This window comes from Oncorhynchus clarkii, chromosome 3 (assembly GCF_045791955.1).
Source record: "Oncorhynchus clarkii lewisi isolate Uvic-CL-2024 chromosome 3, UVic_Ocla_1.0, whole genome shotgun sequence".
Classification (NCBI taxonomy): domain Eukaryota; kingdom Metazoa; phylum Chordata; class Actinopteri; order Salmoniformes; family Salmonidae; genus Oncorhynchus; species Oncorhynchus clarkii.
This window is the reverse complement of record NC_092149.1, coordinates 39,194,558-39,212,525: the sequence shown is the minus strand read 5'-3', so window position 1 is coordinate 39,212,525 and position 17,968 is coordinate 39,194,558. Positions and strand designations below refer to the sequence as shown.

The 17,968-nt window shown below is 44.1% G+C and overlaps 1 protein-coding gene across 2 annotated transcripts in view; it reads left to right on the top strand.

Moving 5' to 3' along the window:
* The window catches only part of LOC139395028 (transforming growth factor beta-2 proprotein-like), a 34,412-nt gene that overhangs the window by 9,010 nt on the left and 7,434 nt on the right, over positions 1-17,968 (top strand). Inside the window, exons 1-2 of one of the 2 annotated variants that reach the window (XM_071142843.1) lie at positions 3,304-3,424; positions 16,757-16,920. In XM_071142843.1, the coding sequence (XP_070998944.1) occupies positions 3,412-3,424; positions 16,757-16,920 (177 nt within the window). In that variant the 5' untranslated portion in view covers positions 3,304-3,411. Of the gene's footprint in view, positions 1-3,303; positions 3,425-16,756; positions 16,921-17,968 lie in introns of those variants that run through there. The other variant, XM_071142842.1, reaches the window with a different exon arrangement.

Here is a 17,968-nt window from a genome sequence, read left to right as displayed (position 1 = left end):
AGGACAACGACCCTAAGCACACAACCAAGATAACGCAGGAGTGGCTCCGGGACAAGTCTCTGAATGTCCTTGAGTGGCACAGCCAGAGCCCGGACTTGAACCCGATCGAACATCTCTGGAGAGACTTGAAAATAGCTGTGCAGTAATGCTCCCCATCCAACCTGACAGCTTGAGAGGATCTGCAGAGAGGAATGGGAGGATCTCCCCAAATACAGGTGTGCCAAGCTTGTAGCATCATACTCAAGAAGACTCGAGGCTGTAATCGCTGCCAAAGGTGCTTCAACAAAGTCCTGAGTAAAGGGTTTGAATACTTCTGTAAATGTGATATTTCAGTTTTAACTGTTTTTGCTCTGTCATTATGGGATATTGTGTGTAGATTGATGAGTGGGGAAAAAAATAATTTGATCAATTTTAGAATAAGGCTGCAACATAATCAAATGTGGGAAGGGCCCGTAAGTAAGCATTTCACTTAGTCTATACCTGTTGTTCACGAAGCATGTGACAAATACAATTTGATTTGATTTGATATTTTGCTTTTGTCCAGTTTTTTGTTCTTCATAATATAACTCTCCTAAGGTGAGCTAGCTAGCCTAGCGCTGTGTAGAGACATCTTCTGGTGAGAGTTTGCAGAGGGGCCAGATAATAAGAACGGCCCAGTGTGTGTGTGCCAAGTGTTTGAGTTACATAATGACATCTAATCAGCTTTTTAAACTTTCTGCGGGAAGGATGTGGCACTTTTGTTATGGGAAGCATGTCAGACTTACATAGGTCTTAAAGACAAATGCACATTTATGAATAGCATTGCTTTTATTAAGATGTAATGGTGTGTATTGTGGGCATGCATGTGTGTGTGTCCATGTTTGTTTACATGTGTGCTTATGTGCATTGTACAGTGTACAATGTACAGTACCAGTCAAAAGTTTGGACACACCTACTCATTCAAGGGTTTTTCTTTATTTTGACTGTTTTCTTCATTGTAGAATAGTAGTGAAGACATCAAAACTACGAATGAACACTTGAAATCGTGTAGTAACCAAAAAAAGTGTTAAACACATCAAAATATATTTTATTTTTGAGGTTCTTCAAAGTAGCCTTTGCCTTGATGACAGCTTTGTACACTCTTGGCATTCTTTCAACCAGATTCATGAGATAGTCACATGGAATGCATTTCAATTTACAGGTGTGCCTCCTTCTTAGTTTGTTTGACCCAATGAGTTGTGTTGTGACAAGGTAGGGGTGGTATACAGATATATTATGGCAAGAAAAGCTCAAATAAGCAAAGAGAAACAACAGTCAATCATTACTTTATGACATGAAGGTCAGTCAATCCAGAAAATTAGAAGAACTTTTAAAGTTTCTTCAAGAGCAGTCGCAAAAACCATCTAGCTCTATGATGAAACTGGCTCTCATGAGGACCGCCACAGGAAAGAAAGACCCAAAGTTAACTATGCTGCAGAGGATAAGTTCATTAGAGTTAACTGCACCTCAGATTGCAGCCCAAATAAATGCTTTACAGAGTTCAAGTAACAGACACATCTCAACATCAACAGTTCAGAGGAGACTGTGTGAATCAGGCCTTTATAGTTGAATTGCTGCAAAGAAACCACAACTAAAGGACACCAATAAGAAGAAGAGACTTGCTTGGGCCAAGAAACATGAGCAATGGGACAATAGACCGTTGGAAATCTGTCCTTTGGTCTGATGAGTCCAAATGTGACATTTTTGAATCCAACCTCCGTGTCTTTGTGAGACGCAGAGTAGGTGAACAGATGATCTCTGCATGTGTAGTTTCCACCATGAAGCATGGAGGAAGAGGTGTGATGGTGTAGAGGTGTTTTGCTACTGACACTGTCAGTGATTTATTTAGAATTCAAGGCCCACTTAACCAGCATGGCTACCCCAGCATTCTGCAGCGATACGCCATACCATCTGGTTTGCGCTTAGTGGGACTATCATTTGTTTTCAACAGGACAATGACCCAACACACCTCCAGGCTGTGTAAGGGCTATGTGACCAAGAAGGAGATAGATGGAGTGCTGCATCAGATGACCTGGCCCCCACAATCACTCAACCGCAACCCTTATGAGATGGTTTGTGATGAGTTGCACTGCAGAGTGAAGGAAAATCAGACAACAAGTGCTCAGCATATGTGGGAACTCCTTCAAGACTGTTAGAAAAGCATTCCAGGTGAAGCTGGTTGAGAGAATGCCAAGAGTGTGTGAAGCTGCCATCAAGGAAAAGGGTGGCTGTTTTGAAGAATCTAAAATATATTTTGGTTTAACACTTTTTTTGGTTACTACATGATATGATCATATGTGTTATTTCATAGTTTTGATTTATTCAATATTATTCTACAATGTAGAAAATATTAAAATAAAGAACGTGTAGGTGTGTCCAAACTTTTGACTGGTACTGTATGTGCTTGTGTTCTTGTTTGTGTGTGTACAGTATGTCTGTGTGCCTGTCTAGTATGTTAAAGGTCCAATACAGCCGTTTTTTTTATCTCAATATCAAATCATTTTTGGGTAACAATTAAGTACGTTACTGAGATTGTTTTAAATTAAAATGGTCAAAAAGAAACTAAAATAGCATCTTAGCAAAGAGCAATTTCTCAAGCAAGATTTTCGCTAGGACTGTCTGGCAGTGGGCTGAGAGGGGAGAGGGAAAACAAGCTGTTATTGGCAGAGAGGTTTGAAACTATCTTTCTTATTGGTCTATTAACTAATTTACCGCCTGGTGATGTCACCAGGCAGGCAAAAATTCCATCCCACCAAAACAGGCAGAAATTTCAGGCGGTCTTTTGAAACAGCTCTTACACTATTTGCACAATTTCACAGTATTATTCCCTCGTAGTGCAGAAATACGAAGTACAGACAAATCTAGATTTTGACTGCACTGGATCTTTTCTATAATATCAGCATCGTTGTTAGTTTGTGTTTGACTCCTGGTGTTTGTGTGTTCGGATGTGTTAGCTCAGTAATGCTGAAGGCCTCGTATGTGTTGATCCTGGTGTGGCTCGATGTGTGTGATGGATTGTGTTTAGTGTAAGTGAACACTCTTGCCCCTCTCCCATCTCCCCTGCACTGCTGTAAATAAACATGGACGTGTGTCCGTGTGTGTGTCCGCGCGCGTGTTCCTGCTTTGTGAGGAGAGGGCTGTACAAACAACAGCCAAACAGATGAACACAAACACACTGTGGAGAGCGGGCCGTTTGAACTATTTTGGGGCAGGTCACTATTGTCACTATTTTTAGCCGCATCTGACTTTCACCAAGCTGTTTCAAGGGAGAGGGACTTTCCTGGGTTTGGTGCCACGGTACCTCAAGCAATTGCACATCGGTCTTGAAGGGATATTGTCTGAAAGCAACTCCTATAGTCAACGTGTTGCCCCTGTATCCCTGCTTTCAGGTGTATGGCTGTGATAGGTAATCCTATGTCTTTCTTTGTACTGGGGGCTTTATTGTTGCTGTGTCATGGAGCTGAGTTCTATCATAATGAAACTGTGTTTGCTATGTAATCATACTGCCATGTAGCCTTGGTGTTGTGTAGTTCTTTGAGGTCTACAGTAGGTCTTTGTCAGTGTTCAGTTTCTCTGCTGTTGTGCACCCTGTTGATGTCTCATTGGTGCTCTTGGAGAGGGAGAAGGAGAGAGAGAGAGACAGAGCCAGGAGGTATCAGCAGCAGCAGCACTGTGGGGTTGTTGTTGAGAATGGGGCTTGATCCTCCGCTAAACTTACGCAAGACCTGGACACTGCTGCCATTTGAATTGGAGGACAACCGTGGCCAAGCAGCATTGCGTAACCGAGGGAAAGCGAGAAAAAGAAACGGGGGAAAGAGAGAGAAAGAGTAAGCGAAAGAATAACCACGGTTCCTCCAACGACGTTTGGTGTTGTTTACAACAATGGGACAGGTTCCCGTGTAAGATGCTACTCTAACATGTCAGTGATAGAAGGGAGTGAGAGCTGGTGCTGTTGTTAAAACGTGCAGAGGGGCACGTTTTATGGGACTGTTGAATGTGTGATTGCGGTTTGTAATGTTATGCAATCGTCGAGCAGAGGATAGTGAATTGCAGTGTGTGTCATAGTGTTCCGAAGGTTTATGTATTCAGCGATTAATGAGGTGAGGTATTCTCCCACTGAGTTTGGACCAGGCCACTGCTACCCAGCATGCATGCACACCCTCTTTCTCTCTCACTCTCGCTCTCACTCACTCTCACTCTCTCTTGCTCGCTCTCGCTTTCTCTCTCTCATACACACATTTAAACACAAACATACACACACCGCCATGGGGTCTCTCTCTTTCTCCTTCCCTCTTACACTCTCTCTCCTCATCTTCCTCCCTCGCTGCTCTGTTATGCTGCTTGCTTGTTTTCTGGTTGCCATACAGCAACAGTGGAGAGGGACCATGTGTCTGTCGCTTGGCTAAAGCCCAAAAGCCCCTCTCATCTGAGTCTCTCTCTCTCTCTCTCTCTCTCTCTCTCTCTCTCTCTCTCTCACACTCTCACACTGTGTGTTTCTGTGTATGTGTGTATATACGTTTCTGTGTGTGTGTGTGTTGGTCTGTTGCTGGGAAAGAGGCCTGTGGAGACTGACAGGCCTTCGTGGAAGGGGCTTCAAAGCACCGGGTATTTTTAGTTCCCAGGGATTATGTGCAGAGTTGTTTTCAATTTGCTATTGGCAGGTGAGTGGCTGGGCGGAGGCGTCTGCAGGGAACGAGACAGGCGGGAGCTCTCTTCCGTCTTACATTCCCTCTCGCTCTTTCTGTCGTCTTCCCCCCCCCCCCTTTACTCTCACTCTTCACCCCCTTTACTCTCACTCTTCCCCCACTCTTTCCTCTGTGATCTCCTGTCTGTCTGTCCCCGTTTCCTTCTCGACTTCTCTCTTTATCGCTGTTTCGTTGTTCTCCTATTCCGCCTGACGAGTTTGACTTTCTCAGCCAGTCGCCTTTTCTCGACCTCTTCGTTACCATTTCTTGACTAATGTTTCTCTCCTTTCCTATTGCGCATATGCTTTTTAATTTTTTTTATCCTCAGATGGTCGTCTTGATTCCAAACAGGATCTGTCTCTCCCTCTCTCCCGCTCACCTTTGCGTTCCTCCCTTCTATCTTTTCTCTCCTCTCCACGTCTCCTCATCTCAAATCACATTTTATTTGTCACATGCTTCGTAAACAACAGGGGTAGACTAACAGTGAAATGCTTACTTATGGGCCCTTCCCAACAATGCAGAGAAAAATATAGAAGAAATAATAAGGGATAAATACACAATGTGTAACAACAACTTGGCTATATACACAGGGTACCAGTTCCGAGTTGATCTGCAGGGGTACGAGGTAATTGCGGAAGACACAGTGCATTCTGCAAGTATTTACACCATTTCCCTTTTTCCACATTTTGTTATGTTACAGCCTTATTCTAAAATTGATTAAATAAAACATTTTCCTCATCAATCTATACACCATAGCCCATAATGACAAAGAAAAAAATGGTTTTTAGATCATTTTTTTAACCAAGCCATGAGGTCGAAGGAATTGTCCGTAGAGCTCCGAGACAGGATTGTGTTGAGGCACAGATCTGGGGAAGGGTACCAAAACATTTCTGCAGCATTGAAGGTCCCCAAGAACAAAGTGGCCTCCATCATTCTTAAATTGAAGAAGTTTGGAACCACGAAGACTCTTCCTAGAGTTGGCCGCCCAGCCAAACTGAGCAATCGGGGGAGAAGGGCCTTGGTCAGGGAGGTGACCAAGAACCCGATGGTCACTCTGACATAACTCCAGAGTTCCTCTGTGGAGTTGGGAGAAACAGAAGCCACTCCTCAGTAAAAGGCACAGCCCGCTTGGAGTTTGCGAAAAGGCACCTAAAGGCCTCGCAGACCATGAGAAACCAGATTCTCTGGTCTGATAAAACCAAGATTGAATTCTTTGGCCTGAATGCCAAGCGTCATGTCTGGAGGAAACCTGGAACCATCCCTACGGTGAAGCATGGTGGTGGCAGCATCATGCTGTGGGGATTTTTCAGCAGCAGGGACTGGGAGACTAGTCAGGATCGAGGGAAAGATGGATGGAGCACAGAGAGGTCGTTGATGAAAATCTGCTCCAGATTGGTAGGAAACATTTACAGAAGCCTAAGGCATTGGGTGGTTTAGCTCTACCAAATCTTCAGACATACTATTGGGCTGCAAATTTCAGAGCCCTTTTGTACTGGCTGCAGACTGAGCCTACTGGCCCTAGACCACTCTGGGTCCAGATGGAGTCTGAATCGTGTAAACCTGCTGCACTTTCTTCTGTGTTGTGCTCGTCTCTCCCAGTGTCCCCAGGCAAAAGGTGTGTCAACCCAATTGTAAAGCAGTCTCTTAAAATTTGGTATCAGTTCCGTTTAGCCTTTAGCCTCTGAAGCTTTTCTCTATCAGGCCCAATCAATCAGAACATTTTATTTCCTCCATCTTTAAATGATGGGGCTTTTGGCATCCGGCACTCACTAGGCCTCTCCTCGCCCGCCCAATTATTCTTTGATGATACATTTGCCTCTTTTGCTCAGCTACAGGAAAAGTTCAACCTCCCCAATCCCACTTTTTTGGCTATCTCCAGACTTTATTAGAGCTAACACACCTGAATTTCCCCATAGGCCTGCAAATACAGCTACAGAGAGCATCTTGGAGCTGAACAAGCTTCCTAGGGGCGCAATATCAGATGTATATGCAATGATTAATGACTTACAGAACCCCCGTTTGGTGCCTTTAAAGACTTGATGGGAAAATTTTAGGGTAGGAACTTGGGGAAGACACCTGGGAATCTGTGCTGCACAGGGTGCATTCGTCCTTTTTTAGCACTAGACACAGCCCCTTTCAATTCAATGTGGTTCACCATATCCACTGGTCCGGGACCAAACTAGGAAGAATATTCTCTGATTTTGATCCTACCTGTGTCAGATGTAAAACGGAACCAGCCACACTGTATCATACGTTTTGGGGCTGTCACAAACTGTCAGGTTTCTGGGAATTCATATTTAAATGTTTCTCTGATATATATGACACTGTTATAGATCCGTCTCCCCTTACAGCCCTTTTTGGATTACTGCCCATGGGTACCCCCCTATCAAGAATCCAGTCGGACACTGTTGCTTATACAACTCTTTTAGCTAGACGGCTAATACTACAGAACTGGAAGATGGCAGCTCCCCCATCTTATAAATATTGGGTGAGAGATGTGTTGTGCTCTCTGAAACTAGAAAAAATTCAATTCAATACACGTGGGAACCCCAAACTGTTTTATGAGGCTTGGGCTCCATTCCAGTCTTACTTTAAACAGTCCATCCTCTGATAGCATTCATATTAAAACAAAAATAAGACTGTATTTGAGTCCCCTGTGAGGGGGGAGGGGGGGCATTAAGGTTGATGATGTGCTTATTAATTGTGACCTGCGGATTGTTCATCTTGCCCGGTCAGAGACTAAAATGTGAGCTTGTTTTTCCCTGTTTTTATTTTTATTTTTGTTCACGCTTAGATTTTTTTAAATGATTATTACTCTTTTTTTTTAAAGCATTGTCAACTTTGTTTTTGTTCCAGTGGATGGTCGGTCTGTGGCCATGACTGTCTGTGAGTGACTGCATTTCTCCACCCCTATCCCTTGCCTGCTTACAGGAACAATGGTGCGGTGTCTGCTCTGTCCCTGTACTACTGCCCTTTAACCTCTGTAGCCTTCTGCCCGGTGTGTTTAACTTGTCTAAAGTACGGTATCTTTAAAGCTATTCTTTTTTATTTGTATTTGTTCTAGTTGAGTATATTATTTATATTGTTTTGTGTTGTCTTGTGTGTAAAACTGAATAAACAGAAATTAAATAAATCTGCTCCAGAGCGCTTAGGACCTCAGACTGGGGTGAAGGTTCACCTTCCAACTGGACAACGACAGGAGTGACTTCGGGACAAGTCTCTGAATGTCCTTGAGTGGCCCAGTCAGAGCCCAGACTTGAACCCGATCTAACATTTCTGTTCAGCGACGCTCCCCATCCAACCTGACAAAGCTTGAGAGGATCTGCAGAGAAGAATGGGAGAAACTCCCCAATTACAGGAGTGCCACGCTTGTAGCGTCATACCCAAGAAGACTCGAGGCTGCAATTGCTGTCAAAGATTCTTCAACAAAGTACTGAGTAAAGGTTCTGAATACTTATGTAAATGTGATATTTCAGTTTTTTCTTTGTAATACATTTGGGGCATTGTGTGTAGATTGATGAGGGGAAAAAAACATATTAATCAATTTTAGAATAAGTCTGTGACGTAACAAAATATGGAAAAAGTCAAGTGGTCTGAATACTTTCTGAATGCACTTTATGTGCATATAGGTAGTGACTAGGCAATCGGATAGATAATAAACAGTAACTACAGCAGTGTATGTGATGAGTCAAAAGAGTTAGTGCGAAGAGAGTCAAATGCAGATACAGGGCTCTATGCTGACGTTTTCTTTTACAAGGAACACGTGTGTGCCTAAGTGGGAAAATATAAACTGGCACAAAGAAATGTTGGAGCACAATGATAAATATTTAAGGTAATAAAGCTAGATTCCTTCATTTTTCTAGGCGCACTGGTGCTCCTAAAATAAAAATTCCAGGTTGCACAGGAAAATGTTTAGGCACATATGTGAGTAAAATGGTCGCACTGTAAAGTCCTGAGATTTTCCGGGTAGCTCTTTAGTTAACTATTAAGTTGTCTTATGGCTTACTCCTGGTAGAAGCTGGTCAGGGTCCTGTTGGTTCCAGACTCGGTGCATCGGTACCACTTGCCGGTCCAGAGTGTGTGAGAGAGAACAGACTGTCCGTGCATAGAGGAAACCTGGGGAATCTGAGAGCATGTCTTATAGAAGTGAGAAATGCTCCAAAGTAGGTCAAATAATTTCCCCTTCGGTCTGTCCTGGGATATCTCAGCCCTGCAAACCAATATTTGGTCTCAATTTCCATTTTCAAATGGTAAAAATGACTCTGAGGTAGCAAACAGTTGCATCCGGTAATTTTACAAAAGTAATAAATCAGACTTTTGGGGAATTTGAACAAACATTTTGATATTTTCCTGGTAATTCGTGGCTTGTAGGACCATTCCAACAATGAAGAAAATGAATGTCTCCTCGTAAAATATATACCACTTAATGTCATATTTTATTAAAGCCACATGTTATGCCATAAAGGTCTCCAGGCAACTCAAATGTTTTAATATTACACAAAACACCCTGTAATATCCCCCAGTGTGTGTGTGTGACTGTGTTTGCATGCACCATGCCAATTTATCTGCTAAAACACTTGCAGGTGTTGTTATGAAATCCTAATAGCCTGTGCTAATATCACAGGATTTTATTGAAACCGCAGTTTTTAGCCTGGTACCAGATCTGCTTGTGCTGTATAGCTAACTTATGGTTGTTGTCATGGAAAATGTTTGGCATGACAATGATCATAGGAATTGGCAAGACAGCACACACAGATCTGGGACCAGGCAAGTTTTCTCCGGAGCAGAACCTTGTGAGTTAGGTATTTTAACTTTTGTAGGCACTCTTCAGCTATTTTCACTGATTTGCGCTGTTTATTATCAGGGAGTAAGGGCAGGAAAAATCTACTTGTCTTCAGTTAAGGAGACGAAAGTGCTTGTTGAATGAGATTTTAATATAATGTGTAGATCCTAAGTAAAAAACTGTGCAGACATATTTATTGGCTAACCATTAGCAAAAGGAGTCTAGTACTGCTGGAGCAGTGGGCTCAGCCGAAACCAGCACAGACCAACTCCAAATGAAACAGTTTGGCCTTAAATTGTTTTTTTTCTTTCTCGAAGGTCAAATGTTTGCCCACTGCAGGTGTTTCACTGAGCTGTGCCAAGCACCGTGAAGTCCCTTTCATGTAAAACAAAATCTCCTTAATGTCGCTCTGTAAAGTAGAAGCCAGACACAGCTTGAAACATCGCTCTTTGTCAAACAGTCTGCAATTAAGGCCAGTTTTAGTGTCATTTCAGTATAAACTGAGAGAGTTTGGGCAGCTGGAGGCTAGTCTAACTTCTTCTCTCTCTCTCTCTCTCTCTCACACACACACACACACACACACACACACACACACACACACACACACGGTGTACTGTATAAAACCTGCATGTCTGGAGTGCATTAAAGGACAAAGATGATGCTGGCTGCAGTTCCTTAACCGCTCCGGGGACAGGAAGCAATTGGGTGGAGCCAGGGCGCAGGAAGTGTGTGTAGGGTCAGTGGAGGTCAGTGACAGTGTGAAGAGTGAAGGACGCTGGGAGGGGTTGCATTGGTTGGCACAGGTCCCTGTAACTCTGCTGTTTTGATAACTGCACGGCAGACATTGAGCAGTTCACAGGCCTCCCGGCTCTGGAGCCGTGGGAAAGATGCATATTTAATGTAATTCCCCCAAGATTAACGCTCTTGAAAGGAGGAAGGGGGGCACCATCATACTCAGTGAATTTCATAGAAATGTAAATAGTGTGGCTGAATAACAAGTTATCCTTATTAGATAAAACTATACTAAATATAATCACGTCACCAAATAACTGATAAAACTCACTGTTTTGCAATGAATGTCTACAGAAGCCTCAACAGCACCTTCTAGGGTAGCACCATGGTGTAGCTGGAAGCAACGTCAGCACAAGAACTGTTCGTTGGGAGCGTCATGTAATGGGTTTCCATGGCTGAGCAGCCACACACAAGCCTAAGATCACCATGCGCAATGGCATGCTTCAGCGGCATGTGTAAAGCTCACTGCCATTGGACTCTGGAGCAGTGGAAACGCGAGTGATGAATCATGCTTCACCATCTGGCAGTCCGACAGACAAATATAGGTTTGGCGGATGCCAGGAGAACGCTACCTGCCCGAATGCATAGTGCCAACTGTAAAGTTTGGCGTAGGAAGAATAATAGTCTGGGCTGTTTTTCATGGTTCGGCTAGGCCCCTTAGTTCCAGTGAAGGGAAATCTTAATGCTACAGCATACAATGATGTTCTAGTTGATTCTGTGCTTCCAACTTTGTGGCAGCAGTTTGGGGAAGGCCTTTTCCTGTTTCAGCATGACAATGCCCCTGTGCACAAAGTGAGGTCCACACAGAAATGGTTAGTCAAGATTGTTGTGGAAGAACTTGACTGGCCTGCACAAAGCCCTGACATCAACCCGATTGAACACCTTTGGGATGAATTGGAACGCCTACTGCGTGCTAGGCCTAATCGCCCAACATCAGTACCCGACGTCACTAATGCTCTTGTGGCTGAATGGAATCAAGTCCCCACAGCAATGCTCCAACATCTAGTGGAAAGCCTTCCCAGAAGAGGCTGTTATAGCAGCAAAGGGGGGACCAACTCCATATTAATGCCCATAATTTTGGAATTAGATGTTTGGTGAGCAAGTGTATACAGTGCCTTCGGAAAGTATTCAGACCCCTTGACTTTTATTCGGTTTTTAATGGGTTTTAGCCTTTTTTTTTATCAAGTTACAGCCTTATTCTAAAATGTATTGAATTGTTTTTTTCCCTCATCAATCTGCACACAATATTACATAATGGCAAAGCAAAAACAGGTTTTTAGATAAAAAAAATAAAAAAATGGAAATATCACATTTACATAAGTATACAGACCCTTTGCTCAGTGCACAGCTATTTTCAGGTCTCTCCAGAGATGTTCTATCGGATTCAAGTCCAGGCTGGGCCACTCAAGAACATTCAGAGACTTGTCCCGAAGCCACTCCTGCTTTGTTTTGTCTGTGTGCTTAGGGTCGTTGTCCTGTTGGAAGGTGAACCTTCGCCCCAGTCTGAGGTCCTGAGCGCTCTGGAGCAAACTTTCATAAAGGATCTCTCTACTTTGCTCCGTTCATATTTGCCACGATCGGACTAGTCTCGCAGTCGTTGACGCTGAAAAACACCATCACAACATGATGGTGCCACCACCATGCTTCACTGTAGGGATGGTGCCAAGTTTCCTCCAGACGTGACGCTTGGAATTCAGGACCAAATTCAGAATCTTGGTTTCATCAGACCAGAGAATCTTGTTTCTCATGGTCTGAGAGTCTTTAGGTGCCTTTTTGGCAAACTCCAAGCGGGCTGTCATGTGCCTTTTACTGAGAAGTGGCTTCCGTCTGGCCACTCTAACATAAAGGCCTGATTGGTGGAGTGCTGCAGGGATGGTTGTCCTTCTGGAAGGTTCTCCCATCTCCACAGAGGAACTCTAGAGCTCTGTCACCATCAGGTTCTTGGTCATCTACCTGACCAAGACCCTTCTCCCCCGATTGCTCAGTTTGGCCAGGCGGCCAGCTCTAGGAACAGTCTCAGTGGTTCCAAACTTCTTACATTTGAGAATGATTGAGGCCACTGTGTTCTTGGGGACCTTTAATGCTGCAGACATTTGTTTGTACCCTTCCCCAGATTTGTGCCTCGACACAATCCAGTCTTGGAGCTCTACAATTCCTTCGACCCCATGGCTTGGTTTTTGCTCTGACATGCACTGTCAACTGTGGGACCTTATATAGACAGGTGTGTGCCTTTCCAAATCATGTCCAATCATTTGATTTTACCACAAGTGGAATCAAGTTGTAGAAACATCTCAAGGATGATCAATGGAAACAGGATGCACCTGAGCTCAATTTCGAGTCTCACTGCAAAGGGTCTGAATACTTATGTAAGTAAGGTATGTCTGTTTTTCATTGTAGGAAATGTACAAACATTTCTAAAAACCTGTTTTCGCTTTGTCATAATGGGGTATTGTGTGTAGATTGCTCAGTATTTTTTATTTATTTAATCCATTTTAGAATAAGGAAAAACATGACAAAATGTGGAAAAAGTCGAGGGGTCTGAATACTTTCCGAAGGCACTGTATATAGGTTGGAATCAATACATGTTATAATAGGGCACATTCAATTGTCTAAGTCTTGGATGTGGCCTAATATACAAGAACCCACCCCACAACCCTGGTGTCACAGGCACCCTCTTCCAGCTAACTCAGCCATTGTAACCACACCAGCCCACTGGTGTTGCTTTAACCTGCCATGGCACTACTCTGTGTCGGCAGCACAAGGTGGAGAGAGAGTCCAGCCATGCCCAGCACACTGCCCTCTCTTTCCTCTCAGGAAGGAAGCTGATGTTTGAAGTATCCTAGGACAAGTGTCTTCCTCCCCGCGTAGGAATAAATTCCTGCTGTATTATTATGAAACAGTATGATCCCTGAAAGATGGGCCTAGTTTTTTTTCCTCCCTCAGTTGCTTGTGTGACTTGCCACTTGCCAGGGCAGCAGGGTAGCCTAGTGGTTAGAGCGTTGGACTAGTAACCAGAAGGTTGCAAGTTCAAATCCCTGAGCTGATAAGGTACAAATCTGTCATTCTGCCCCTGAACAGGCAGTTAACCCACTGTTACTAGGCCGTCATTGAAAATAAGAATTTGTTCTTAACTTACTTGCCTAGTTAAATAAAGGTAAAATAACAATTTTAAAAATAAACTGACTTACCCGGTTGAAAAATGTGATAATAAATAAATATGTAAAGAGTATGTGCTTGTTGTTTATTTTTGAAAAGTCTGTGACAATCATTGCTTGGCTTCTGAATATACATGGGGGCAGTATAGTCTTTTTCTCCCAGCAGCACATGCCTGACTATTTTGCCATTGGCCCGTGATGTCATGGAAGTGATGAGTAATGAATGAAGGGAATGATTAGAGGGATCAGGGGGCTGTCTATACGCTGTGTGTGACAGCTCTCATGTGACATCAGGCTGCTCTGGGAGGAAAGAGGGAACGGAGGCCTTGGTCTGGTTAATGAAAGTATAGTGCCATCCCTCTAACCAACCTACTCACCCCCTCCCAATGAGCCTGCGCTTGGTGTATTCCGTTCCCGTGTGTGACATCACCACTGCCTCCTCGCTTCTCAATTCCCTAAATGAGCCCGGGTGCAGTGCACACAGACAGACCACAGCGGCGCCAGTTGTGGTGGATCATTTTGGTGTCACGTTTGTATAAATCAGTGTTACCGTGGTCTGACTGACTCTCTCTCTCGCTCTCTCTGCCACTGAACCTCATGTCAACCAGTGGTTGGCTTATTGAGTCACCCAGAATTCCCCAGTTGACTTGAGGGAGGATGTATTACTATATTGTGTGTGTGTGTGTGTGTGTGTGTGTGTGTGTCTGCTTGACTGTTTATGTTTTGTTGAGTAAAATGACCTATTGTGCAATAGTTGTATGTGAGAGAGCATTCCAAATGTATATAACGGATATACAGTAGCTTTGTGTGTATGCTGGTTAAGTGTGCCTTGAATTCTAAATAAATCATAGACAAGTGTCACCAGCAAAGCACCCCCACATCATAACACCTCCTCCTCCATGCTTTACGGTGGGAAATACACATCATCCATTCACCCACATCGCGTCTCACAAAGACACAGCGGTTGGAACCAAAAATCACAAATTTGGACTCCAGACCAAAGAACAAATTTCCACCAGTCTAATGTCCATTTCTGGTGTTTCTTGGACCAAGAAAGTTTCTTCTTCTTATTGGTGTCTTTTAGTAGTGGTTTCTTTGCAACAATTCGACCATGAAGGTCTGATTCACACAGGCTCCTCTGAACAATTGATGTTGAGATGTGTCTGTTACTTGAACTCTGTGAAGCATTTATTTGGGCTGCAATTTCTGAGGTTTTTAACTCTAATGAACTTATCCTCTGCAGCAGAGGTAACTCTGGGTCTTCCATTCCTGTGGTGGTCCTCATAAGAACCAGTTTCATCATAGCGCTTGATGGTTTTTGCGACTGCACTTGAAGAAACTTTCAAAGTTCTTGAAATGTTCCTTATTGACTGACCTTCATGTCATAAAGTAATGATGGACTGTCATTTCTCTTTGCTTATTTGAGCTGTTCTTGCCATAATATGGACTTGGTCTTTTACCAAATAGGGCTATCTTCTGTATACCCCCTACCTTGTCACAACACAACTGATTGGCTCAAACACATTAAGATAGAATTTAATTTGTGGAATTTCTTTCCAAGAAGGCACACCTGTTAATTGAAATGCATTCCAGGTGACTACCTCATGAAGCTGGTTGAGATAATGCCAAGAGTGTGCAAAGCTGTCATCAAGGCAAAGGGGTGGCTATTTGAAGAATCTCAAATATAAAGTATATTTTGATTTGTTTAACACTTTTTTAGTAACTACATGATTCCATATGTGTTATTTCATAGTTTTGAAGTCTTCATTATTATTCTACAATGTAGAAAATAGTCAAAATAAGGGAAAACCCTTGAACGAATAGGTGGTCTAAAACTTTTGACTTGTAGTATATGTCTGTTTGAAGTGTATGCAAATAGATTGTATGTGTGCGAATGGATATCCAGACCTGTACATTAGGTGAGTGTATGTTCATTGTGGTTAGTCCAGCTGCCCTATTTCCTGTGCCCTCAGTCAATGCGGCCAGTGTTGTGTTAAGCACAGCGGCATCATTCATGAGGCAGCGCCGCTGTGTAGAAGTTACACACTGCCTTAAGCTGGCCTATTGGGACTTGGAAGTGTGACTTTCTCTGTTGACAGATGGGAAGGAAGCGAGCAAGAGCGTAGTTAGTCTTGGCTCATCTGACTCTCTGGTCACACAGAGAAGGGTTAGTGTTGGCGCGCCCAGACCATTGGTCACTGGCGCAACACAGAGAGAGAGAAAATGAGAGAGAGAAAATAGATTGATAGACTGATAAAAAAAAGACAGGATCTGCTCTGAAACATGACCCTGGGACGGGTATTTGGTAGGTGCCTGTGAGAGACCTGAATGGGTCTCTCACTAAGAAGGTCAAAGGTCACATTAGACACAGTCACCTCACACATGCTCCCTCTGACACAAGAGCATTGTCACAGCTTTGTGTTTAACACGCACACAAACCGCACACACGCAAGCTATTATAATTCAACTAATTTATCTCAGTGTTGAGTAAAGTAAATGGTATTTTGGCTGTCGTTGTCCTTTAAGGTCTGGCTCCAAGTACAACTGCTTAGCAGTTTCTCTCCCCCTTCTCTCCATCCTGTCCTGATGGTCGTTGCGGTTGTATACTCTCTTTAAACAAACCATGGTGGCTGGCTAATCCTGGGCTTCTGCCTAACGTTGCAGCCATCAATTTAAGGCTCCGGGCCTCCTAATACACCGTGGTGTAGGGAACTGTCAAGCACACACCACCACACACATGGTTTCCAGCATTACGTGTGTTGCATTACTTTCTGCGCCCAAGCACACGACTGTCAGGCGCACCACTACACACAAGGTTGTCAGTGCTAAGCGTGTCACCCGGTTCTACTGTGTAAGCTTCTGTCAAACACACGCTTCCACCACACATGGTTTTGAGTTGTGGGAGCGTTACAGTACTACTGTGCAGGTCCCGTATCAGATACTTACGCACATGTTCGGGAGTATTCAGTGAGCGTTACCATGGTACCGGGTTCCTATAGGAACCATGTGAACTGCAGCATTACCCCCAAGTGACCCACGCGGGAGACAGGGAGATGTGTGTGTTAACATTGCAAGTGAGCGAATGGCATCAAATTCTAATCTGGTGTGTGAGCCATTTTAATAACTGCTGTGAAACTATGAGAATTTGACCATTCTTTGTCTTTTTATAACCTCTCAACTGAACACAGTGAGTGGGGAAGAGTAAAAGTAGGGAAGAATTTCCACCCTGTCAGCCATTACATTTGGATTGGTCTGTCTTTACACACACATAAACAAAATCGTCAGTCGTGTTGCTAAACTCCGTCCTCCTTCCTGTGTTTCAGATGTTATCTCTCCCACGCACTACAACCCATACTACAGACGGCTCACCTTCGACGTGACCTCCATGGAGAAGAATGCCTCTAACCTGGTCAAGGCTGAGCTACGAGTCTTCCGCCTCCAGAACCCCAAGGCCCGCGTGTCTGAACAGAGGATTGAACTGTACCAGGTAAACCTCCCTTCTGTCCTCATCTCTAACCAGGTTTCCATCCAACCTTTTTTTATTTTCTTAGTAAAAACATTTTTAACCCCCTTTTTCTCCCCAATTTTGATCTTGTCTCATCTTGTCTCACCCAACGGGCTCGGAAGTACAAAGGTCCAGTCATGCGTCCTCCGAAACATGACCCGCAAAACCGCGCTACTTAACACCCGTCCGCTTAACCTGTAAACCAGCTGCACCAATGTGTCGGGGGAAACACCGTTCAAATGAGATCCGAAGTCAGCCTGCCGGTGCCCGGCCCGCAACAAGCAGTCGCTAGAGCGCGATGAGCCAAGTAAAGCCCCCCCCGGCCAAACCCTCCCCTAACCCGGATACTATGTGCCGCCCTATTGGACTCCCGATCAAGGCAGGTTGTGATACAGCCTGGGATCGAACCTAGGTCTGTAGTGACGCCACTCGGGAGGCCAATCCAACCTTTTGATGTGAGTGAAGTACATGTTGGATAAAAAAAATTACGACCAGCCTGAAAATTTGTCGGTAAACTTTCCAGATGTAGACTAAACAAAGTATGTTAGACAAGTTGGCAGTATAATTAATTATGCGAGAAATGTCAGTGGAAATGCTTTTATTCACAAATATTGATATAATAACCATCATATCGAAGTAAACTTGGAGTCACGTGATGACATGTTGTGTGGTACTCCCACTACGACTTGTCCGGAAAAGCATGCACATTTCCCGCGCCTGCCGAACGGACAGGGATTCGGCGCTGGGCTCTTCCCTCCCTGCTACTGAGGGAATCCTGGTTAGTTTATTTTCCTCCGCTTAGTAATATGCATAAATTCAGCGGGTTGTCTCGTCTGATCTGCGGTCGTAGTCAAAGTGAATGGAGTGTGGCCGGGCTTCCGGGGTCACCTTCTCAATCCAGATCAGGTCGGCGGTCGGAGCTCCACGGCCCAAACCTAACCCCGAGCGCTACCCCAGGAACTGCATGCGTAATGTGGGCAGCACAGAAAGACAGAGTCCACCGGCAGCCGCGCCCGACCATGCTGGGAAC